The sequence below is a fragment of the Nilaparvata lugens genome, chromosome 2 (assembly GCF_014356525.2).
Source record: "Nilaparvata lugens isolate BPH chromosome 2, ASM1435652v1, whole genome shotgun sequence".
Classification (NCBI taxonomy): domain Eukaryota; kingdom Metazoa; phylum Arthropoda; class Insecta; order Hemiptera; family Delphacidae; genus Nilaparvata; species Nilaparvata lugens.
In genome coordinates, this window is record NC_052505.1 from 98,594,598 (window position 1) to 98,621,786 (window position 27,189).

The following is a 27,189-nucleotide window of genomic DNA, read 5'->3' on the forward strand; positions in this document are numbered from 1 at the left end:
CGCGCCGCGAACATGAGCAATTCACTTTTAATCAGCTGATGCCAAGCTTTTTATATCTGTATTTTACCGTTTCTTTAAAAATACAGATATAGTCAGCTGATTGGAAGTGAATTGCTCATGTTCGCGGCTCGTATATCTGTACGCACCTTAAAATTAGAGTGAGTATTCAGTCACAATTCATGGACAGGTGTGTTAGTAAGATATGTAAATTGGAATGGTCTACACACGCTGACATGTTAGTACTGTATAATCGTCTGAGGGAATATAGGGGCTTGTTGAGTGGGTTCAGGAACACTAATTGCAAATACTGTACATGTAAGGTAAGGATAGGTTGGAATGCTTAAACTATCAATGTCCAAGCGGATGGATATGACAAATTGGGAAATAATTTTAGATAAATAGAGAATAAGGACTGGAGAACAGAAGAAGTTAGGAGGAAGAGGATGGAAAGAAGGATGACAGAGTAAATAAGAGAATTGGTTAATTGTTATGCATTGATTTTGAGAGAAACGGGTAAATGAGAAAAAAGTTTACTATGCATTGAATATGTGGAACTTCTACATGGTTGGAAAAACGCATTCATTTCTGCAAATCAACCAACATTTATCAATTTCTCTTCTTACTTCCACAGTATAGACATGATTGCCTGTCTTTGAAACAGCTTTTTAGAAATCGAAATTTTCACCAATAATAAGATTGTAATAAAAATTCATCCTTATAATCGTGCTTAATTTCGAGACCGCTTCTTCCCTTGGTCTGCCAACGTCTCTCTTTCACCTGTTGGTTTGTAATAATTGAGAGCTATCACAGGGATAACTGTTGGCATTCTGTCTACATATGCGATATCCATCTACTTCACAATTTTTCAATTTATCAAATTTCCCAACCGAATTGCTGTAATTCATCTTCAATCATATCAGTACAGTAACTTTAAGGACCGGTTTCCAAGCTCGGGATTTAGGTAAGTCCTAGACTTAAAACCGCTGGAGTCACAAAATTGGTTTTCCGAAACGGGGCGTAGTCGCAGTCATTGTCATAGTCACGTTTGAATTAAAATTCGAAAAACAAGAAAATTGAACACAAAATAAAATAAAGAGAAAATACTGTAAAGTTTCAGCTATTTTGAATTATTTAGGAATGCCTGATTTCGGCAAGGAAAAAACGTTTCCAATTATAGAAATGATTAAATAAAAACTACGACTACTGTTGTAAAAGCTGCGACTACGCCCCGTTTTGGAAAGCCAATTTTCTGACTCCAGCTGTTTAAAGTCTAGGACTTAGCTAAATCTCGAGCTCAGAAACCGGCCCTATATGTTGTAAAGTGCAAACTATCTATCTATCTACAGTTAAAGATGATGATGAAACAATAAATGAGAAGAGAAGCCCATATCCGATCGATTTTAGGATTAATCGATTCTGGATATCAATTCTATCAGATTCTATATCGATTTTATTTTTGGATTGGCAGGTAACCCGTGCTCCGCAAGTGTCTAATTACAAACCTGACAAACTGAATAAGTGACCCACCATAGTCTTGAAGAATTTGTTGTAGGCCAATAACCATCTTCGAATGATAAATAATCTATATGTAAATTTTAAGTAAATCAGTCTAGTAGTTCAGACGTGATGATGCGTGACTCGTGAATTTCCTACCCGTACGTCTATGAGCCAATTCTCTCCTTTATTACACTGTACTATACAGTACAGATTAACAAGTAAACATATTAGCCTGACATATTATCATCTTTATAGAAAGGGAATGAATAATGAGGCGACCGAGAAAATGAGAGAACGGTAAAAGAGAACAGAAAAATCTGGTGTGGCGCACTCACACTACTTTCCTTGCCGTTATGAAAATTGATCACCTGACGCTAGTGTTCCCGCACACCTCAAGTCTACTATTCAAAGATTTGAGACAGCTGGTGATAGGACAATAACGGTAGAGACACACGAGGTCTGCTATCTCTTCGTAGTGAATGATCTAATAGAACCAACACTTGCCAACAGTTTTGCAATTTAATAATCACATTTTCTCGGATTTCAAGCTTATTTCCAATTTTAGATGAAAATGTTACTGGACATTAATTGCAGAAATGTTCATGCTCTATCTTTTCCACTTGGAATTTTTTGTTTAAATTCTATCTGAAGCCTGATAATTGAGAATCTAAAATCAAACATTGCATAGATGGGGCGGAGGTCCTGAAATTTTTACAGATATAGGACTTGTTTCAGTTGATAGAGACTCATCGATGACTATTCCAGGTATGAATTTTATCAAAATCGTTGAAGTCGTTTTTGATAAAATCGCGAAAAACCCTGTTTTTGACAACATTTTCGCCATTTTAGCCGCCATCTTGGATTGCATTTGATCGAAATTGTTCGTGTCTGATCCTTATAGTGTAAGGACCTTACGTTCCAAATTTCAAGTCATTCCGTCAACTGGGAGATGAAGATATCGTGTAACAGACGCACATACACACATACAGACCATACCCAAAAACCACTTTTTCGGACTCAGGGGACCTTGAAACGTATAGAAATTTAGAAATTGTGGTACCTTAATTTTTTTCGGAAAGCAATACTTTTCTTACCTATGGTAATAGGGCAAGGAAAGTAAAAATTGAGTAAAACAGGAAATGATGAGTTCAGGTCAGTTTCATGTCATACACTTTTTTATAGCATACTGTATTATGTATTAGGAAGTGTATTGTCTACGGTTAGGAAGCGACAATAGGGAAAGAGAAGAATGATGAAAAAGAGAAGAAGAAAAGCGAAAGAGAAAGAGAAGTGGATGAATGGGTGCTACGGAAGGAAAGGCGTGAGAGAAAAGGAACTGCATAATTCAGTGACTGATGTTTGCTAGCCGCTTCGTATAGCGGTACCTTCCGATTAACCGTTCTTTTATTACGGCACCTGTGAGCTTGTACTAGTGTACTACTAACCGTTGGTTCAACTGGAAGAAGTAGTTGAGTTAACAACGATTTTTTATCAACGTTGGCACCTGTAAGATTGTACTAGTGTAGTACTAACCGTTGCTTTAACTGGATGAAGTATTTGAGTTAACAACGAATCTTCATCAACGTTTATCAATGTTCTCCTCCTTCTTCTAACTGTGTATAAGTACAGGACATACATTACAGGAGAGAAACATTATTTGTATTTAGAGTAATGGGGGACTTTGACAGAAACTTCAGAACATTGACCGAACGTAGTGAGGTCTACGTTTTAACTCGGATTTTCTTTTGTCTATCTTATAATTTTATTTATTTATTTATTTATTTATTTATGGAGACAACAGACCCTTATGTGTCTCCTTCACAAATACAACAATACAAGATTAGTATACAATGAAAAAACAACAAAAAAAAAACACATCGAAACACATACGAAAAATCTGTATGTAATACGATTACGGCCGAAAAGAGATTTGGCAGAAAATATTGCTTTTTCAACTGCGCGTCGATGTATACACAAGGTTTTTTGAAATTTTGAATTTTAAGGATAATATGAAAAGAAAAGGAATTTCTCCATACTCTGATATCACTATATAAATATATAATCTATTTTGAAGATAGGATCAATCAGACTATAGAATTATTTATAATCAATCAGCTGACAAGTGGATTATTCATTGCATGCATTACACAGATGTCTGGCCGTGTCTATTTCTATAAGGTAGGGCTTCAATATCCTATTATATTGAGCGAGCAATTTCTGTATTTATATATCTGGTTATTTTTATATCTGGTTATTTATGTTTAACGGATCTCGAAAACGGCTTAAACAATTTTACGAAATATGGACATAGTAGGTTAATGACATAAAGATTCGATTGCACTAGGTCTCATCCGTGGGAAAACTCCTGAAAGACATTAAAAGCTAATCATTCATCCTTGACGGAACAGCTGTGTAGTAGTAAAAAAGTGGATGAGCGGGTGAGTATGTGAAAAATCAAAATAATGCATCCCCGAAATTCATAAGATTACATATATCCAGCTGTGAAATATGTACACGATCATTTTAGAGAATTGTGTTCTGTTTATCGATAAATAAAAATAACGAGCGAATATAGGTGCCGCGTTATTTTTTCATGATGCGTGCCCATCAGTATCAATATTCTCACATTTGAAAAACAAATTTAATAGATGATTGAAAATGAAATAAAATAAAATGATAAAATGAACTAGATAAAACTGAAAAAAAATTATAATATTCTTGATTGAAAAAAGATTATTGTAAAATAGTTGAGAAATAATTTTATCAGATGGAAAGATTATCACGGAACTGGATAAAATTATCATATTCGATACAAATTCAAACGTGAACTGAGTGTATTATTACATATAAGTGAGTTTTTGATTTGGAAAAAACAAATAACAGTTTTTAAGAGTAAATTATGATTCAACTGAATGAACTAGAATAGGTGTCATAAGATACTTGAGGATGAGAAAACTGCGTGAGGTCTACTGTTCACAGAACTTCTAGTTGTGAAATAGTTTTATAATATATATATATCTCCACTCTATTGAGTTGTAGTATTCTGGTATCCGTTGAATTGGATCGATTAAAACACATATTTGACAGCAATGTCAAGAAAGAGGGCTTCCAGAGTCATCAATTGAATGAATGGTGACCGTGTAAAACTAAATCTATATGTTTAAAATTTCTGAAACAGTTTCAGATTCTTTCATTCTCATGACTCAAAATATTATAAATACACAAAATATACGTCATATTATAATATTTTTAGCGCTGTTGTAAATTTCATCGATATTTTAAATTTCCTCTTATTTCAAATTCTTATTTATCCATTCATTTATTCTCACAATAAGTATATCACCGAAATGGTAGCGGGAGGAAAATGAGATAGAGCTATGCTATTCCTCTCTCAAATTAAGATAAGATTAAACATGGTCAGATAAGTCTACGGTTCTTCAAAGTAGTTTTGTAAAAATCCTGTAGATTATCAAAATAAGGTTCTATGAAGCACGACATAGAAGACATATTTCTCAGTATTAGATTAAATAGAAACTGTTAATGAATGGAATGGATCCGACTGTTTAAGTGCACATGAACATTTGAGTAACAAAACAGTGTTGAAAACATGAACTGGTAGTCAACCGCTTTCCTCGATACTCTTATTTGAAAATTACTTTGACAATGTTCATCGAACATAGAATTGAACAAAGAAACAAGTTGGGACCATGAGCTTCTTCGACTGTGGAGAGGATCCAGTTGAAGAAATTGTTCAACCACTTGACAACTGAAAACAGTTTTCTTTACTAGTCCGTTGAATCAACGAAGACCACTTCACTACACACATTCTACAGTTTACTAACTGGGAACAGTTTTCTCTACCAGTCTGTTGAATCAACGAAGCCCACCTCTACTCTCTACCACACACAATTCTAGAGTTGAAAAACTGGAAAAATTTTCTCAACTAGTTCGTTGAATCAACGAAGCCCACCACACACATTTCTACAACCGGAGAGAGAACACGACGCAACCTTTCAACCTTTCTATCGATCACAACACTGTGATGACGTCAAACAATCCCCGGCCACTACCAGAGCACCAGACATGAATGGTGGAGGTCTCTCCGACCCCCTCTCTCCCACCCGGGGACCCCCAGACATTGCTCTCCCTCTTCACGCGAATGTGGGTCTCTCAGAACCACCCCTCACCAACAATCCAGCTTACTACACCTGTACACGACCTCTCTCACGGGTAACTCGTCTCTCGTAGAGCTGTTACCTGAAAGGGTAAACTCCCGTGCCCATTCTCATGAAAGAGGGGGTATTTCAGAGTCACCCTACACAAACCGGGGGAGATTTTGAGCTCTGCATCACCCATAATCCACCCTACAACACCTGATCATCTATCTCACGATGAATTTGTACCCAGTTCCCACTCATTCTAGAAAAATGGGATCTCCAATACAACAGAAAACTGTATTTTAGAAGGTGTCTGAACTTCCATCACAATCAAATGCACTGATATATCTAGTATATCATTGGAGTAAGTGATAACGCGCCGTCTGATAATCAAGAGAACCCGAGTTCGAATCTCGACCAGGGCAAAAGTTTTTGACCACAGCACAATCACATAGATACGGCCACCCTGTCTTCCGGAGGAAACGATCGACCTTCGGTCCCGTCTACCTAAAAAGTAATCGTCATCTTTCAACATCATTCAATTATTACCAACGCACAAGCCTAAGAGCTTATGTGGACATCACCCTCAGTATTATTATAGTATCATCATAGAGAAACAATAGCGTAAGTAGATATCCCATGGTATAGGAAATTTATGTCGCAACTTTTACTGTTATCTCAAGCCGATTATTGTCAATTTTTACTGTTTTGTTGGGGTGAGAGTGTATGAACGGCACAATTTGAGAGACTACCAGCGTCACACAGCTGCATAGGAAAGTACGTGAACTATCGGCTTGGGATAACAGTAAAAGATGCGACATAAACGCCCTATACCATGGGATATCTACTTATGCTATGGTATCATCTACAACTGGCGTATATTCAGTACTTAGGTACAAAGTGTAGGTATAAATTCACAAACTGTGTACTTTAATTCTTACAAATCATCTCTAGAAAAGTGGCTTCCTAGACACTGTCACACCTAAATTCGACTGTTTAAACTCCTCTACCCTCTCCAATTCACTTCAACCGTTTCCTTCACGAATAGTATATCTTTCCAAGAAACTGGTTTCAAAGTTCCCTCTCATAATATTGAGTTCTCTATGATCGCTTTTTCTTTTCTCTCACTCTACACTACTTCTGAATCTCTTCTGTCAATGATTATCCTCATAGAAATTATGTCACTCATTACTGACAATAATTCTTATCCGAATACACACCTAACTATGGTGAAGTCCACGTTATAATGGCAGTATCCTATTATATTAAGCGAGCAATTTCTGGTTATTTTTATATCTGGTTATTTTTATATCTGGTTATTTTTATATCTGGCTATTTTTATATCTGGTTATTTATGTTTTACGGATCTCGAAAACGGCTCTAATGATTTGAAACACGGTAGGTTTATGATATAAAGATTCGATTGCACTAGGTCTCATTCTTTGGAAAACTCGCTGAACGACATTTAAAGGATAATTCATCCTTGGAAAACAGATGATAATTTCGTCGTCTCTCGATAACAGAAGATGCGTGTGCCTGTGTGGGAGAGAGACAGAATTATTTCCAGCTGTGTAATCATAAACAATCAACGAAAAATTTTATCTAGCTAGACAATTTAATCGATTTGATCAACATAATCTGATTTGTTGACATGACATGATAATCCTCTTGAACTAGTGTATATAATAATTATTTTCAAAGTTAATCATTATTTGACAATCTCAAGTGATTAGTGAGTGTTATTTTGTTATTTTGGCTAAAGTGCACGTCCAGTGCCAACATACCTGTCATCAAATTTTTGGTTGGGATCGATTTAGTATGTTATTTTGAGCACAAAATCACAAAAATTACACGGCGCTCACTATTGTTTTTTGGTTAAACTAAGTTCAAAGTAGCAGAACTTTACATGCATTCAACCTATAAGTAGCAACCATAAGTAGCTAATGTTAGGAAAAGCTGTAGGTTAGGAAAGGCTTTATGTTAGGAAAGCTTAGGTCAGGAAAACTCAGATTAGGAATATCATAATTTGATGATTTAAAAATAATCAAAAATGCACGTGCACTTATACCGTTATTTTTGTTATTTTGTTAGTATATAATCTAAATTATAATTTTTCAGTTTTCAAATGTTTGAACAGAACAAATGTTTGACATGACATGATAATCCTCCTAAACTAGTGTATATCATAATTATTTTCAAAGTTGATCTTTATTTGACAATTTCAAGTGATTAGTGAGTGTTATTTTGTTATTTAATTTGGTTTGTATATAATCTAAATTATAATTTTTTAGTTTTCAAATGTTTGAACAGAAAATTGAACCTGAATTCAAGTGTATGGAACATAACCTACTTTCTGGACTATTTATAGAGTATAAATCAAAATTCGGGAAAGAAACAGTTTTGGGCTGTGCCTGTTAGTACTTCCCCAATCATTTTAAAGAATTGTGTTCGGTTTATCAAAAAGTCAATAAATAAATAACGAGCGAAACTCGGTGCCCCGATATTTTATGATTAACATTGGTGTTGTTATACTTCTCTATCATCCAACAAAGCTGATAGAGCTAGGTTATCAACAATGTGGGGATATAATTAATTAACAAAATATCCAATCTCAATTATCAAGATTCATTATAAATAATTTGAAAATGAATTTCTTGCTCAATAAAATATAATTGATTATTTTCAACAAGAATGAACAGTTTATATTTTATCAGATATACCAGTATGAGCTATCTTCTATAGAAGTCAATGGCAAGGCAGAGAATCGACAACGTTGTTCCTCTATCATTCCCCACCATCATTATAACGTGGACCTCACTATAGGAGAAGAACTCCCTCATCCACTGGAATTATTGCACTGTGAAAGAAAAACCCTTACCAACAGGAAAAGATCTATAAAAACCTTGTTACCCACTTTAGGGTGTCTGTAAAAACCCCCTTACCACTTGCAAGTGGGAGGGGTATTGCAAATCCCACACCCCCCCAAATCCACCTGTATGGTCCCCTGATTATACACCCCCACCCCTCACCACATCAAAACCTCCCTAGTAACCCAATTCTGTATAGGCTATTACGTGAGCTTTCCCGCCGTAATACTCACTAGCGCCCCTTGACATGTCGAGGCTTTATCCAATCAGTAATCCCCCTCCTTCTCCTCCTCATCGCACTCCTCCTCCTCCACCTCTCACTCCTCCTTCTCCTCCTACTCCTCATCATCCTCCTCCTCCTTCTCCTCCTCCTTCCATTCCTCCACCACACCATTCTTCAGCTCCTGCTCTTTCTCCTTATCCTCCTTCTCATCATCCTCCTCCTTCTCCAGCAATCATTTCCCCTCACCACCCTACAATCATTTCCCCTCCACTCATCATCTTGCAATCATCCCCTTTCCACCACAAATGTACCCCCTCTACATGGTGGACCATCATTATTTCATTATCGCAATTAGCAACCTTGCCAACTGCTGGTCAGCTGATGATTTGATAACGGTGTGCTAAAAACGGTCGAAAGGTTAGAATTCGTTGATTTTTTTCAGAGTGTTATGGTAGCGCTGGTGGTTTTTTTTTTTCATATGAGGATAAAAATGACAGTCACTGGGAAATGTTACACAAACTGTAAACGTGTATATTGAGGTCCACGTTATAATGGCAGTGTTTGATTAGCAATGGTATTGCTATCCTTGGCTTTCATTCAACAAAGCGTATAGCGCTATCTCTTTCTCGCTTTGCTCTGTTGCCAGTTCGTCTTTTAACAGTGTAGAGTTATTGATAATCAATTAATAAAATATTTCATCTTTTTTATGAAATAATTGAAAAATATAATTTATTGCTTGATAAAATATTATATTTGATTATTTTAAACGATAATGAACAATTAATATTACATCAATAAACCTGTATCAGCTACCGTCTATAGAAGGTATTGACAAGAAAGAAGTTCGGCAACGTTTTTCGCCTATCTTTCACTGTCATTAAAACGTGGACCCCACTATAGAAACACAAACTGTAAACGGTGTGTCAAAAACGGCTAGAAGGAGGAAATTCGTTGATTTTTTCAGAGTTTTATAATAGAGTTGGTTTTTCATGAGTGAATGGAAATGACAGTCACTGAAAAATGTGACACAAACTGTTTTAATTCGTTGTTTCTTTAATGATTTGTACAGTGTCTACAAAAGAGTAATATATTAAACGCTCCAAGCTGTTTAAAAAGCATGTCAAAAACATGTTGTTCTCTTCAATGAATTTCTACGAATACGTTTTAGCATTGAATATAATTATGCTACATTTGATAAAATGTGATTGATATCCGTTAAAATGATACTTTTCCTCCACCTACTGTCTAAAGTACTTACTTTACTCCCTGAAACATAATACTGAAGTGTCACTTTTTCGCTCTCGGTAGTAAAAAACAGAAAAACTCCCTAGGGAGGAAAAGTGACTCCATTTAAATAACATGAGAAGCATCTCTATTTTAAAAACTTACATTGTAATAGGTAAGAAGGTCTAAGCTCACGTGATTCAATACCTCAACCAGATTTGATCAACATAATATGAAATATATGTTTGTATGCTAAAATAATTACAAACTTCATATCAATGATTGTTTATCAGAGATTGACAATGGTTTAATAACCGAAACCGGTCTTTCTAAGTATCAATAAATCTGTGGTTTTTGACAATTTCTTAGTCTTTTTCATTCAATATGTTGTGACACATTGTTTGGTCACGTACGTTTTTAAAAATTAGTTTTCTTCCACCCACTGTCCAAAGTACTTACTTTACTCCCTGTAACATAACACTAAAGTGTCACTTTTTCGCTCTCGGTAGTAAAAAACAGAGAAACTCCCTAGGGAGGAAAAGTGACTCCATTTAAATAACATGGGAAGCATCTCTATTTCAAAAACTCACATTGTAATAGGTTAGAAGGTCTAAGCTCAGATGAGAAAGCGTAATAGAGGTGTATGTCATTGAGTCAACTGAATTTAATACCACAACAAGAAATTTGATCAACTCATGAAATATATGTTTGTATGATATCATATTCTTAATATTAGTAGACGATAAAAATTTATACAATTTTTAAAATATTTTATTCTATTCAAAATACCAACCAACAAATATTTTTGATCTGCAATTCAAATCTGAAACGCGTTATCTGGAGTCAGCCATTTTTGGTAGCCGCTCAGCTGATATAATTGTTAACTTTAGCCAATAGATAGCGCAATCGGCAGTGCCAATCAGCCGACCGGTTTTTAGGTTTTAGATTTTAGGTTATGTTGTTAGGAAACATTGTCACCAATACGTAAGTTATTAAAATGATTTTATTTGCAGTTTCTATAAAAAAATGTAGATGGAGGAAAAATGTTGTGTACATCACGAGCGAAAAATACTTTTTCTCCCTCAGGAAAATTGTTGCCCTCGGCTTTGCCTCGGGCTTCAAACTTTTCCCTCAGGGAGAAAAAACAGCAATTTTCACTCTAGATATACAAATAACTATTTCTACGTTCCTTGTTGTATTAGGAAAATAGATGTTTCATGCACTGGAAGAGTGTGTCCTGAGTGACGGAAGGATGATCTGTAACTAGAAGACTATATTGCGCATTTTCAGCCGTTTTTTCAAGCGCAACCCCATTTAGCCAATCGGAGAGCTTCCTGCTCTGCCGACTCTAAAACCGCCTGAGAAAAAAAACGCCTAATATGGTGGCACCCATATTCTTTAGGAAGAATCAAGGTATGTTCAAGTATTTTAGGTTTTATCACTAGAATGTTTCGAAGACGGATTTTTTCAAACTTCTTCAGTTAACGACGTTGCTTGACCAAAACATTTCCTGTTTTTCAGTCATGGAAATCATACAATTGCTATCATTGATGACACATGGAAGCATACTCACAAACCATAGGGAAATCCGGGAAAACATAGTAGAGATAAGCGAGGAAAAAATGAAAATTCTCAAAATTGACTACAGAACAAGGCGATTCTCCAGTTTCCAAATATTTTCCAAATGAAAATAAATTCATGAGTTTGAAATAAGGAAAACGTGTCAATTCTATCAGCAATCATCAATACAGTCATAAAATTGAATGTTAACGAACTTTCACGTTTTGTGTAGTTGAGAAGTTGATATTGTGGTAATTATTCATATTGAATGAAAAAGACTAAGAAATTGTCAAAAAACCACAGATTTATTGATACTTAGAAAGACCGGTTTCGGTTATTACACCATTGTCAATCTCTGATGAACTGATCAGAATCAATGTCAGAATCAGAATCACTGTTTATCAGAGATTGACAATGGTGTAATAACCGAAACCGGTCTTTCTAAGTATCAATAAATCTGTGGTTTTTTTGACAATTCCTTAGTCTTTTTCATTAAATTAACAAAATTTCATAATATTAATATTCGAAAGCACGAAGATATGTCGATGAAAATTTGGAACAGATTAGTGCAACTTTGCCAGATAAGAGTTGATGAACGTTGTTCACAGCCAGTCATAGAAATGAGAATTGATGAATATTTTTGAAATACACCTAACGAATTCTATTGGACTTTCACGAATGGTTTACAATAAGAAACGGAAAATCTTTGTGAGAATATTCAAAAACTAGGGAGACGGAAAACACAGGTTAAACCAGAAATTATAATGAAGAGATAAAAATTCTACTAGAAACTAAATTTTATAACTATATAACTAGTAGTTCTGTGAACAGTAGACCTCGCGCTCAGTAAGTTACATTGACCTATTGTTTTGTATTCTCAAAAATTAATAGATAATTTATCAATTTAAGATGGCTAGAAAAAAAATCTAAATAGACATAGAGCTTTCTGTCCTATCGTGCCGTGACGTGTCGTCCCGGAATGTGAGCGCTGTTATCAGGTCTGGCTGCAACTGTCTACAACGTTGATGGAAAGATACATTCTCAAGATGTTCGATGTTTTTGAACGGGTAGTATTATAGTCAACTGTCTACTAACGTTGATGGAAAGATACATTTTCAAGATGTTCGATGTTTTTGAACGGGTAGTATTATAGTCCACTAGACAGCTGATTTATGGTGAATAATTCTAAAGTCTGATTTTTACGGTAATATTGGCGTTCAAAGAAGACTCATTTTCCTTCAGTACTAGTAGTTCTGTGAACAGTAGACCTCACGCAGTATTCTCATCCACAAGTACCTGAATGAAACTATGGACCTTTTGGAAATACAGCAATAGACTGGCTTCTCCACACATCTGTGAAATCACTTTTCAGCTGATTTATGATGAATAATTCTAAAGTATGATTTTTACGGTAATATTGGCGTTCAAAGGAGACTCCTTTTCCTTTTGTATTATCCTTAAAATGCAAAATTTCAAAAAACAGTATGTATACGTCGACGCGAAATTCAAAAAGGAACATACCTGTCAAATCTCATGAAAATCTATTGCTGCGTTTCGCTGTAAATGCGGAATGAAAACATAAATATAAACAAAAAAATATATAAACCTAAAGAGAAATGCAAACCGTCGACTTGAATCTTAGACCTCACTTCGCTCGGTCAACTAGATAACTAAATTATATTTATATATAGAATGAAATCAAACTTCCACTAAATGAATTGGAGAAGAACTGAAAGCAACAGTTCAATAGAATGAGAAGGAATCAACATTTTATTGATCGAATATGAAAAAGAGAATGCAACTCACCAGTAGATCGAGCAATGGCACCAATGAGAACTGGAGGAATTGCCATAATGAGGCAGCCGAAGGCAGCCACATAGCTCAGAATTTGAGCCCTAGCAGCTGATTTGCTCGACAACACTCTCTGGAAGTACACCTGTAACAAACAAAATATTCATTAAAACTGGAATTTGGATGGTAAGAACACTAAGACAATTTCCAAATTCAACAATAGTGAAAGAATGAGAAGTTGATGTTGTCATTACCACTATAGTACTATCTCACCACTATATCACCACTATATCACCACTATATCACCACTATATCACCACTATATCACCACTATATCATTCTTTCAATTATGCAGAAATATCACAACATCTCATACCATACAATTAAATTATTTCAACAATAGTGTTCATCTTAATTGGCATAATCTTTGGCCCAGGCTGGGTTAGAACTGATAAACTGTGACATTCAGCACACCAACTCAATTTGATTACAATTATCTTTTTTACTCAATTGCTGATCTAAAGGTGCGATATTCGCGCCGCGAACATGAGCAATTCACTCTCAATCAGCTGATGTCAAGCTGACATCACTTAGCTGACTTATTTAGGTTCACTTGCTCTCCCACTTGTAAATTTTCAATAAACTCTTCTCTGCTATTGACAACGTTTTTTTTCTGAATCTTTCATCTATATATATAAAAGCGAAATGGCACTCACTCACTGACTGACTGACTGACTGACTCACTCACTCACTCACTCGCATAACGAAAAATCTACCGGACCAAAAACGTTCAAATTTGGTAGGTATGTTCAGTTGGTCCTTGAGAGGCGCACTAAGAAATCTTTTGGTAATATTTTAACTCTAAGGGTTGTTTTTAAGGGTTTGAAGTTCGTCTTTTAGCATGTTATTCTTTTTCTCCCAATCTCTTAATTATAATTGAAATTTCCATATCATATGTTACTATAGAACTATAATCTAGATAGAGTACCTCTTCGAAACAGTGTTAACTGGCAACTAAATTAATAATTTTGTCAGGTTGGCATTAAGTTGAGTTGACTTTGTGTAGGTTGGCACCAAGTTGAAGATTTCAATGCATTTATCGCGGAAAAATTGATTGGGCACTGCTTCTTCAATCCTGGGAATATTATATACTAACCGTCAGGCTCGCTTCGCTCGCCGTATCCGTTTAGCCAGACGTTTAGTCTGGACCCCCGACTGGATTGTCCTAACATATGATAAAAATGCTCAAATGAAAAATGCAAGCGAGCGAAGCGAGACTGCTGATCTCATTCTTGGACGATCCAGTCGGGGGTCCAGGGGGCGGAGCCCCCTGGCTAGACGGATATGGCGAGCGAAGCGAGTCTGACGGCTAGTTAACTATAAACATCAGATAAATCTATTCATTTAGTCAAAAAATAAGATCACAGTAGATAGCACATGGAAAATCAAATCATCCTTTATTGATTCATACAACTAGTACATCATTGGAATGGTAGGAAGAGGAAAAATAAGGTAACCTTGTGCTATTCCTCTCCCAAATTTAGATAGGTTCACATAGTCCGGAATAGGTTAAGTCTTGTAGTTGTTCACTTCACAAAATTTTCAGTCCTTAATTATTTTCACAAAGTAGATTTTCAAAAAAGATGATCAAAACCAAACATAGAAGAAATATTTCATAATTATTATTATCACTGAAATAGGAAATATTCACATTGAAGAAATAATTTTGAAGCACCAAAATCAAATTTGATTCTTAGGGCCCCATACACTAGAAACTTGGATCGGCCACCATGGTTCTAGTTCCCAGTGTATGTGGAAAATTGGCAAACCGCAAACCAAATTCGTGACGAATTGGATCTTCAATCTGGATTAAAAACTTTGTTCCGTTCGTCGGCCAGGGCGATTTATTCAATATTATATTTTATTCTCACAGCAGCTGCAAGCTTTGAAACACTCATCTCTAGACCCTGAAAGACTGAAGTAACGAACGGTTGTTCGCTCTCCCCACTACAGTGTGTGGGCAAATCCTACACGAACTTGGCTCCCCGAGCCAACTTCGCCGATCCAAGTTCCTTGGTGTATGGGGCCCATTAGGCTCAACTCAGACTTACGCGACTCAGGTCGAGAAGGGACTTGACTCTAGTCGAGAGCATGAGTGTTTTCAATGATGACGTCGCGGAGATTAGAATCGACTGGTCTGAGTGTCACCATTTGGAAACACATGCTCTCGACTAGAGTCGAGTCTCTTCTCGACCTGAGTCGCCTAGGTGTGAATTAAGCCTAAAAGCACAGCTGATATTGTGCTAATCAAGTTGTATTTTCTACTTATTCAATTTAGAACAAAAGACTCTTCAACAACAATCCAGTGATTTTTGATCGGTTTGACTAGTAAAGCAAAACATACAGATGCTATCATACTCATTTATCTGACCTCCAAGAAATTTATTAAGGTTTTGAATGTGATCTTATCAATTTCCGTAAGTTTTCAGTACTGGAGCAGGGTTTCTAGAAGCTCACCTGCCATGGAATACCGCCGAAAATGAGCAGCAGCCCATTGTCGATGTAGACTCCGTAGTCCTTGCTATCCACATGACCTATCCAATCCACCTCCTGACTCGATAGTGGAAGCACCTTCTCGTTCATCCACGCAAATGGTACGCACATCCACTACAACAACAAACAAGAACTTATTTATTATTGAAAATCCAGAATTAGTTTGTTATTAGTTTTGGAGTGTGATTCCTTGTTGTTCTGATTTGGAATTTGTTAGATTTTGTTGTGACCAATAGCCTTGGAAGAAGATAGGTACATTTTAGTGAAGAGCAACAGAGAAATCCAATCGAATGATGCACACAGACGAATGATGTATACAGAAAACAGACAGAGAAAAATCAAACGTCCGCAAGCGGACCTGAGCAGACTTTATCATGGAGATAGACGTATACTTTGCAATATCAGAGCACCTAAAAGGGATTTTTCATAACTCCATCTGCAGACATCTTTCTGCTGTGTTAGTCATTTATTTGGTCATTTTGCTGATTTGTGAGTTATTTTATTGAGTATGATACTATGTCTTATCAAGATTTTGCCAGTTACCAAGTCATTGTACACTTCAAGGTGCGTACAGATAAACGCGCCGCGAACATGAGCAATTCACTTTTAATCAGCTGACTATATCTGTATTTTTACAGAAACGGTAAGATACAGATATAAAAAGCTTGGCATCAGCTGATTCAAAGTAAATTGCTCATGTTCGCGGCGCGTAAATCTGTACGCACCTTTAGAATCACAACGCAACTGCTTCAGACTAAAAAGCAAAACAATTTGATCTCAGAAAATCCGATTTACCAGAAATTTAGGTTACAATTGAAAAATGAGATTATAATCTGAATAATATCATCCCCTCAATGATTCTTTCTATAGTTCGAATAAGAATTATCCTTCCTATTTCTGTGCTCATTTAATTTGTAATTTGAAGAGTATTGAAATGAATTTATAATTGAAGTTCAGAAATATCTGGTAATCGGAAAAACAATGAGTCTTGAACGACTACAATGTATATTCTTACAACGTACTTATCTTGATTCATGCGTGAAGTGGAGTTTCTGAAAAGTTTCTAAAGAGTTTTTTAAAGAATTCACTCACCAATCCGATGAATATACTGAAGAGCTGTATGACGTCAGTATAGGCGACACTGTAGAGGCCTCCGAAAAGTGTGTAGAAAACTGCTATACAGGAGCTCAGTATAACGCTCGTATTCTGGTCCATGTCTATGATCACACTTAATGTGGCTCCTATTAGAGAAACAGAACAAAAAGAACAGAATTCAAAAAAAATCATAGATTTCTTCCTGTTTCCTCTACTCCAATCACAGTCATGTATTTGGGAGTTTCGGGGAGTTAAAAAAAGCAAGAAGATCTGTCCAGGTATTTCCTCTGCGGGAATTCGAGGGAATTATATTGATTCAACACTATTTTTTTTTCTCATAAATTCTCAATGTTATTTCAAATATACAGGGAGACACAGAATAAAGGGAACTTTCAAAAACGCTATAAAACATTATTGAGATTACATTACATGAAAAAAGTACAACTCGAAGAGGTATACAGCTAAACGCAAAAGAAACCTCATTTACACAAAAAGTATGACACAAATGATTAGAAATAATATTTAGAACTGAAAATTAAAAAGCAAAACAAACTAGATAAAGAAAACAGAAATGGTTGCTTAGAGAAAAAAACTGTTTTAGAAATAAGAACTTGATATTAAAAACTAAGATAAACTTGATTAAGAAAACAGAAAGAAGTTGCTTAAAAGAAGATAAGATAGTTAGAAAATAGTTGATTATAAATAAGAACTACATTTTAAACATTGGAAAGAAAACTTAATGAAGAAAACGAAAAATTTGATGAAAAAAACGTGGGAAAAATGAAAGGAAGAACAAGGAAGGACAAAAATTATCAATGTATTTCAAATAAACAGGATGACACAGAATAAAGGGAACTTTTAAAAACGCTATAAAACTTTAGTGGGAAGGACAAAAATTATTTTATTCAAACTAATGTAAAGTTCAAGACTTGCCATTTGAGAATATTATTATTAACATCTATCACTTTTTGACAATATTAATCCTTTTAGATTTTTATATCTATATCTTACCGTTTCTGTAGAAATACAGATATAGTCAGCTGATTAAAAGAGAATTGCTCATGTTCGCGGCGCGTATAATATCTGTACGCACCTTTACAAACAATTCAAAAGAAATTAACAATGTCCCAGCTGAAATGTTGCAGCAATCTCAACACAGATTTCGAGAGTATTCGTGCAGGAGGAAGCCATCTTGAAGAAGTAATTGTCAAAAAGTGATAGATGTTATTAATGAAGCTTTTATATAATAAGACTCAAATGGCAAGTCTTGAACTTTACATTAGTTTGAAAAAAATCATGTTTGCCCTTCCCACTAATGTTTCATGGCGTTTTTAAAAGTTCCCGTTATTCTGTGTCACCCTGTTCATCTATTCTGATATAATGTGCGTAAATAATGAAACGTGGCAACTATGTAATCCCTTCTTTTCCACTTACTTTAAAACGTGAATCTTACTATACAAAGATGAACTTACTGGATAAGAAGTTAGTATTCAGGGTTGAAGCTTTGTACGAAAATATGACAAGAAATCGATTATGACAACAGATGTAGAATTCTGACAGTCTTGACCTGGCCCGGCTCATGATTTATTCAAGCAAGGTAGCAACAACAATGGATCAACGCAAGTTTGGGAATAAGTAATGGAATTTGCTGTTGGAGTGAGTCTGAATAGAATGTGGCTCAAAGCTATCCACCCTCAACAGTTTCCCGAATGATCTGTTGTTTCTTGAAGAAAACTTAATTATAGACTATTTGATATTGTATACGCTATTCCAAATATTTTTACTTTCCTTGGCCAATTACCATAGGTAAGGAAAGTATTGCTTTCCGAAAAAAATTAAGGTTCCCCAATTACCAAATACGTTTCAAGGTCTCCTGAGTCCAAAAAAGTAGTTTTTCGGTATTGGTCTGTATGTGTGTGTGTGTGTGTGGTGTGTGTGTGTGTGTGTGTGTTGTGTGTGTGTGTGTGTGTGTGTGTGTGTGTGTATGTGTGTCTGTGTAGACGATATCTCATCTCCCAATTAACGGAATTACTTGAATTCGGAACTTAAGGTCCTTACATATAAGGATCTGACACGAACAATTTCGATCAAATTTAAAATGTTGAAAATTTTGTCAAAAACAGGGTTTATTTGCGATTTTCTCGAAAACGGCTCCAACGATTTTGATCAAATTCATACAGTACCTAAAATAGTCATTGATAAGCTCTATCAACTGCCACTAGTCTCATATGTAAACATTTCAGGAGCTGCGCCCCATCTATGCAGAGTTGGATTTAAGATTCCCAATTATCAGGCTTCAGATACAATTCAAACAAAAAATCCAAGTGAAAAAGATAAAGCATGAAAATCTCTACAATTAATGTTCAGTAACATTTTCACCTAAAATGAAAATAAGCTCGAATTTCGAGAAATGTGATTCTTCAATATTGCAAACTGTTGGCAACTGTTGATTCTATTAAATCGTTCACTATGAAGATAGCAGACCTCGTGTGTCTTCAGCGTTATTGTCCTGTCACCAGCTGGTTCATATCTTTGAATAGTAGACTTGAGATGCGCGTAAACACTAGCGTCAGGTGATCAATTTTCATTACGGCAAAGAAAGTTGTGTGAGTGCGCACACCAGATTTTTAATCATAGGCTATCCATATTATATTTTATGGTGCTCAAAATCTCCATCCGTGTGTGTGTGTGTGTTGGTGTGTGTGTGTGTGTGTGTGTGTGTGTTGTGTGTGTGTGTGTGTGTGTGTGTGTGGTGTGTGTGTTGTGTGTGTGTGTGTGTTGTGTGTGTGGTGTATGTCCTTACAATATAAGGATCGAAACGAACAATTTCGATCGAATGCAATTCAAGATTGCGGCTAAAATAGCGAACATGTTGTCAAAAACAGGGTTTTCCGCGATTTTCTCAAAAACGGCTTCAACGATTTTGATCAAATCTACACCTAAAATAGACATAAATAAGCTCTATCAACTGCCACAAATCACATATCTGTAAAGAATTCAGGAGCTCCGCCCCATCTATGCAAAGTTTGATTTTAGATTCTCAATTATCAGCTCCCGATACAATTAAACAAAAAGTTCCAAGTGGAAGAGATTGAGCATAAAAATCTCTACAATTAATGTTCAGTAACATTTTCACCTAAAATAATTGAAAATAAGCTCGAAATTCGAGAAGATGTGATTATTCAATTGCAAACTGTTTGGAAACTGTTGATTCTATTAAATCATTCACTATGAAGAGATAGCAGACCTCATGTGTCTCCAGCGTTATTGTTCTGTCACCAGCTGGCTCAGATCTTTGAATAGACTTGAGGTGCGCGTGAACTCTAGCGTCAGGTGATAGAATACCAAGAAATCGTGTCTTCGATCCAGACATGAGTTTTTGTAGAGTGGAGCTTTCTAAAGGTGCGTACAGATATACGCGCCGCGAGCATGAGCAATTCACTTTTAATCAGCTGATTATATCTGTATTTTTACAGAAACGGTATAAGATATAGATATAAAATAATTATTATTGAATGAAAATCCTAAATAAATGCTGCAAATCACCCCGAAGACCTCTGCTACTGCAGACATGACAACAGGGCTGACACTATCCAAAATTTAGTTGCCAGCCCGGGAATCGAACCCGGTACCTCCCAATTGCTAGTCAGGAAGTTTACCCCTTACCCAAACCCTTACACCCTCACACTAAACCCTCACTAATGCTTAACCTTACACCAATGCTTACCCTTATCTCTGGATAGCAGCGCTCACTTTATACGAAGCCATAGCGGCCACCCAGTTACAGATGGAATTAAATAGAGAATGCATTTATTCAAATGCTAATTAATATATAATTATTATTGAATGAAAATCCTAAATAAACTATAGATATAAACTATAAACTATGAATATAAAAAGCTTGGCATCAGCTGATTAAAAGTGAATCGCTCATGTCCGCGGCGCGTATATCTGTACGCACCTTAAGAGTGCGTTAAGAGTGCGTTATATTTCGGTAGAATGCGAATAAAAGTTAGTTATAGAAGCAGAAAACTCCTTACGTTCTTTTCAAAATAATATTAAAAGTAAATTCGTATGGCTTTTGTTGGTGGGGAGTCCCTTTCGGGAAGGTCCCACCGCCTGAATATATAATTTAAGCCGTCAATGGCCTCACGACTGTCATACCTCAGCCGGACCGACGTTTTAACGTGCCCATCGATAACACGGGAGTGATCTGGTTAAAAAACTTAGGTAATGAGGGTTCGAACCCGGGATCTCTATGCTGCTACGCAGGCACTCTATCCACTAGACCACGGATCACTCCAAAATAATATTGATTTTCATCCATTCGAAAAATGTAAGTTTAGATGGATACTAATTCACGCCACGTAATTAAAGTCCTTGTTTTACTTTTCGAAAACTTTATCAATCAATCTATATGGAAATAGAACTTACCCAAATCATTAAGAATTGATTTTTAAAAATGCTTGTAAGACTACCTACTAAGTAGCGCCATGAAATTATATGATAACAGAGTAATTTAAATAGTTTTTTTAAACTGAAAGAAATCTTAAAAATTGGAAAAAAACGAATCCCAATAAGGATGTTTTAGAAAGAATCAAACGTACCCAATGCAGCGAAAATTCCAGCAGCCCAAAAAACCTCTCCACACAGAGCTGGCAAAAAGAGAAGACCTCCCATCCTGCCACCAAATGTGTCTTGAAGAGGATCCAACATGGTGATGTAGCCCTGCTTCCTCATTTCATTGGCGAAGAAGATACCACCTGCAATTAGAATGACAGAAAAACATAGAAAACATTCACAAAATTTATGTGAAAATGACACATAACCTACAGTGAGGTTCACGTTATAATTGCAGCTGAAAAAAGATATGAGAACAGCGTTGCCGTTAAAATATACAGGGGCTCAATAAGAAATAGAAATACGATGTGAAAACTGGAGGTATTCATTGTAAATTTGAGAGAAAACTAGATGAATGAAAGTGAAGATGAAGGGAATTCATTGTAAATTTGAGAGAAAACTAGATGAATGAAAGTGAAGATCAAGGAAATTCATTATGAATTCGAGAGAAAACTAGATGAATGAAAGTGAAGATGAAGGGAATTCAATTTAAATTATGAAAGTGAAGATTAAGGAAATTCATTGTAAATTTTAGAGAAAACTGGATGAATGAAAGTGGAGATGAAGGGAACTCATTGTAAATTTGAAAGAAAACTGGATGAATGAAAGTGAAGATGAAGGGGATTCATTGTAAATTTTGGAGAAAACTGGATGAATGGAAGTGGAGATGGAGGGAATTCATTGTGAATTTGAGAGAAAACTGGATGAATGAATGTGGAGATGAAGGGAATTCATTGTAAATTTGAGAGAAAACTAGATGAATGAAAGTGAAGATGAAGAGAATTCATTGTAAATTTTAGAGAAAACTGGATGAATGAAAGTGGAGATGAAGGGAACTCATTGTAAATTTGAAAGAAAACTAGATGAATGAAAGTGAAGATGACGGGAATTCATTGTGAATTTGAGAGAAAACTGGATGAATGAAAGTGAAGATAAAGGGAATTCATTGTGAATTTGAGAAAAAAACTGGATGAATGAAAGTGAAGATGAAGGGAACTCATTGTAAATTTGAAAGAAAACTAGATGAATGAAAGTGAAGATGAAGGGAATTCATTGTAAATTTTAGAGAAAACTGGATGAATGAGAGTGAAGATGAAAGGAATTCATTGTAATTTTGTGAGAAAACTAGATGAATGAAAGTGAAGATGAAGGGAATTCATTTTAAATTTGAGAGAAAACTAGATGAATGAAAGTGAAGATTAAGGAAATTCATTGTAAATTTGAAAGAAAACTAGATGAATGAAAGTGAGGATGAAGGGAATTCATTGTAAATTTTAGAGAAAACTGGATGAATGAAAGTGAAGATGAAGGGAACTCATTGTAAATTTGAGAGAAAACAAGATGAATGGAAGTGGAGATGAATGGATCTCATTGTAAATTTGAAAGAAAACTAGATGAATGAAAGTGAAGATTGAGGGAATTCATTGTAAATTTGAGAGAAAACTAGATGAATGAAAGTGGAGATGAAGGGAACTCATTGTAAATTTGAGAGAAAACTAGATGAATGAAAGTGAAGATGAAGGGAATTCATTGTAAATTTTAGAGAAAACTGGATGAATGAAAGTGGAGATGAAGGGAACTCATTGTAAATTTGAGAGAAAACTAGATGAATTAAAGTGAAGATAAAGAGAATTCATTGTAAATTAGAGAGAAAACTAGATGAATGAAAGTGAAGATGAAAAGAATTCATTGTAAATTAGAGAGAAAACTGGATGAATGAAAGTGAAGATGAAGGGAATTCATTGTAAATTTGAAAAAAAACTAGATGAATGAAAGTGAAGATTAAGGGAATTCATTGTAAATTTTAGAGAAAACTGGATGAATGAAAGAGAAGATGAAGGAAACACATTTTAAATTTGAGAGAAAACTAGATGAATGAAAGTGAAGATGAAGTGAATTCATTGTAAATTTTAGAGAAAACTGGATGAATTTATTGAGGTTCATGGGATAAACGATGGGATAACGAAAAACTGGCGATGATTGAAAGAGGATAATGTAATATGGAAGAAGAACGAGCTATTATCTGCTATAGTTAGTTTCATGTTATAATGGCAGTGGAAAAGAAAGACATAGGAGAACAACGTTGCCAATCCTTTGTCTTGTCAATGCTGTAGCTGATACAGGATTATTTATATAATACCAACTGTTCATTCTTGTTTAAAATAATCAATTATATTCTATTCAATATAATCGAAATTCTATTCTTCAATAATTTCATAATGAATTCTCATGATTAAGATGGAATATTTTGTTAACAAATTATTGATTCTACATTGTTAAAAGACGATCTGGCAACAGAGCAAAGCGAGATAGGGACAGCGCTATCCGCTTTGCTGAATGATACACAAGGATAGCAATACTATTGCTAATCAAACAATGCCATTATAACGTGGATCTCACTATAGGAACGACGGACCAATCAAGTACGAGTGAATGATTGGAGCCACGCCTACAAAGTCCATACTTTCTCCTGATTGGTCAATAAAGCAAGCTTAACTCCTAAATTCTATCAGTAGATGGCAGCAGGTATCACGTGAAGTTTTTCTTTCTTCCCAAGTAGTTGATGTTAACAAAAAAGGCCTAATAATTTCCGGCTAATGAATATATTTCTAATGAATCTATAATAATTGACATATATTGCTTATTTCAATATGATATCATATTCAATTATTATGTTCTTCATGTTATAATCCGCCTTGTAAACTCCGCCACTGCCGGTCCCAAGCCCGGGGTCCCACTTTTAGGGGGAAAGGAGGAGGGTTTGCGAAGGGCCAACAACCCTTCCAGTAAAACTGTCAACGTTATGGAAACTCAGAATGAGCCTCGGATTGGACAGGATTTAAGGATTAAAAAACGGAAACAAACTGGCTTTGGAACGCACAAGTGATTGGAGCCAGAGGTTGGAAAGCGAGGGCGAAAGACAGAGACGAATGGAGGCGAATACTGGAGGAGGCCAAGACCTGTAGCGGGTTGTAGCGCCACTGATGATGATGATGTTATAATATTTAAATTGTATATTAATGTTTATTATAATATTTATTATCATATTCAAGTGTCCTCACACAGGGTAGCCTATAGGGAACACATTAGAAATTAGAAAACAATATTGTATTTGCTTTTTGGAATGTATTTGATTGTTATTTATTTTTTTGAATGAAGAATTTAGAAATTTCTATCTTGCGAATTAGAAGAAACCCTTTCAATGTCAATCTTTTATTCAAATATAGTTTGATATTCGGGTATGAGATCTTCAAATATGTTGGATGTTGAAACAGCAGTCAAATTCAAAATAAATCATGAGTTGCTTTCAACTCTACTATTTTTCAGAACTTCAAGCACAATAATCATGATAACAGTAGAATAATTTTTAATGAATATTTTTATCTTGTAACTACTAGGGTGTGCTCTAATAGTTAACTGATAGTTTGCATTAGTTTACTAGTGTGAACTAGTGTTTAAGTTTGAGCTTGACTGAAAAGCTGGAATTATTTTTCAAGATTTCAAGATTATTCCAAGACTCACGCTACAATTGCATGCTTACTCAGTGACCACACATCACTTGTTCAAGATAATTATTGTTCAATGTCAAACGTAATTAGGAAAAATATTGTAGCGTTCTAGTTGTGCTATAAATAAACGATAAGAAACATTCAATGAAACACTTTGCTTGGTTCAAACGGAGAATTAATGTCAGCTTTTCGTTTAAACCCCGTATGAAACACAGACATTATGATAAATGCAACTATATCTATACAACTAAACCCAGTTTAGCGTTAAACGTTGATAATGCTATTAGTAGGCTGAACTTGTTCCAGATTCTTATCATTTGAACCTAATCGAAACAAGTAAACATTTCGAAAACATAGGTTATTTTTCTGCTCTACCTGAAAAGATTTATTGCAAAGGTAGTTGGAACCGATTTTCGGAAAAAGATTACTAGACTTTCAAGGCTGAATCTTATTTTTTAGGAATCCTTCAATTCCTGTTATAGAGAGGACCACGTTATAATGGAAGTGTTTGTATAGCAATGGTATTGCTATCCTTGTCTATCATTCAACAAAGCGGATAGCGCTATCTCTTTCTCGCTCTGCTCTGTTGCCAGATCGTCTTTTAACAATGTAGAATTGATAATTAATTAAAAAAATATTTCATATTAATTATGAAAATTCATTATAAAATATAATTTTTTGCTTAATAAAATATAATTGATTATTTTAAACGAGAAAGAACAGTTAATATTATATCAATAAACCTGTATCAGCTACCGTCTATAGAAGGCAGAGGACAAGATAGAGTCGGACAAGAGGGCAAGGAAGGCAGAGAGAGAAGGTAGAGTCTATAGAAGGAGAGAATAGCTACAAGACAGAGGATCGGCAACGTTTTTCTCCTATCTTTCTTCATTGCCATTATAACGTGGACCTCACTATGGAAGTTCAGAGAGTACACTCGAAATCGATGGACTCCACCTTCACACCCTTCTCGTGTTTTGGAATTGCTTAATTGAGAAATCAGTTCAAAATTATTCAAGCCTATCCCATTTTCTATCGCATCTCAAGTGATTAATTTACAACCTCCCTTGGTGAACCTCATCATTGACCGAGCGAAGTGAGGTCTAAGATTCAAGTCGACGGTTTGGCATTTCTCTTCTTCGAATGTTTGAATGTTTAAATCTTTTTATGTTGCGCATTTACGGTGAAACGCGGCAATAGATTTTCATGAAATTTGACAGGTATGTTCCTTTTTAAATTGCGCGTCGACGTATATACAAGGTGTTTTGGAAATTTTGCATTTCAAGGGTACTATAAAAGGAGAAAGGAGCCTCCTTCATACGCCAATATTACCGTAAAAATCAGACTATAGAGTTATTCATCATAAATCAGCTGTCTACTGGACTGCTATAATACTACCCGTTCAAAAACATCGAACATCTTGAAAATTGTATCTTTCCATCAACGTTGTAGCCAGACCTGATAACAGCGCTCACACTCACATTCCGGGATGACACGTCACGGTACGATATAGGACAGAAAGCTCTATGCTTATTTAGGATTTTTCTAGACATTTTTAATTGATAAATTATTTATTAATTATTGAGAAAACATAACAACAGGTCAATGTAACTCACTGAACGCGAGGTCTACTGTTCACAGAACTACTAGTTGGGAACAAATAAAAACTCCTGGGAACTATTTCAAAGGTTTCCCAGCACTTCACATCTTTCCAAAAGAGAAGAAAAGCTTATTCTACTGCCAAACTTGATCCATTTATAAAATAATAATCATAATTATATTATGATCGAGTTTTACTGGTGACTCGTGTACTATAATACTAAATTGGGTTATGAGTTTTGTAGAATACACTATCCTGGTTCTAATATCAGTAGAAATTAGTGATCTCATAAAATCAAACAATCGAGCAATAAGCTATATCAGAGAGGAGAGAAGTGCCTTTAGCGAGACGAGAGAAAAAGAAAAGGAGAAGAAGAATAAGGAGACGAAGAAGAAGAAGAAGAAGAAGAAGAAAAAAGAAGAAGATAAAAAAGAAGAAGATAAAAAAGAAGAAGAAGAAGAAGAAGAAGAAGAGAGAGAAGAGAAAGATATTT

General features: G+C 35.3%; 1 protein-coding gene across 1 annotated transcript in view; it reads right to left on the minus strand.

Moving 5' to 3' along the window:
- Nucleotides 1–27,189, minus strand: part of LOC120348820 (high-affinity choline transporter 1-like) — a gene marked incomplete in the record, with an annotated part of 64,693 nt that overhangs the window by 21,924 nt on the left and 15,580 nt on the right. The window contains 4 exon segments of the mRNA XM_039422242.1: nucleotides 13,335–13,464; nucleotides 15,837–15,986; nucleotides 16,965–17,113; nucleotides 21,575–21,730. Coding sequence (XP_039278176.1) covers nucleotides 13,335–13,464; nucleotides 15,837–15,986; nucleotides 16,965–17,113; nucleotides 21,575–21,730 — 585 coding nt within the window.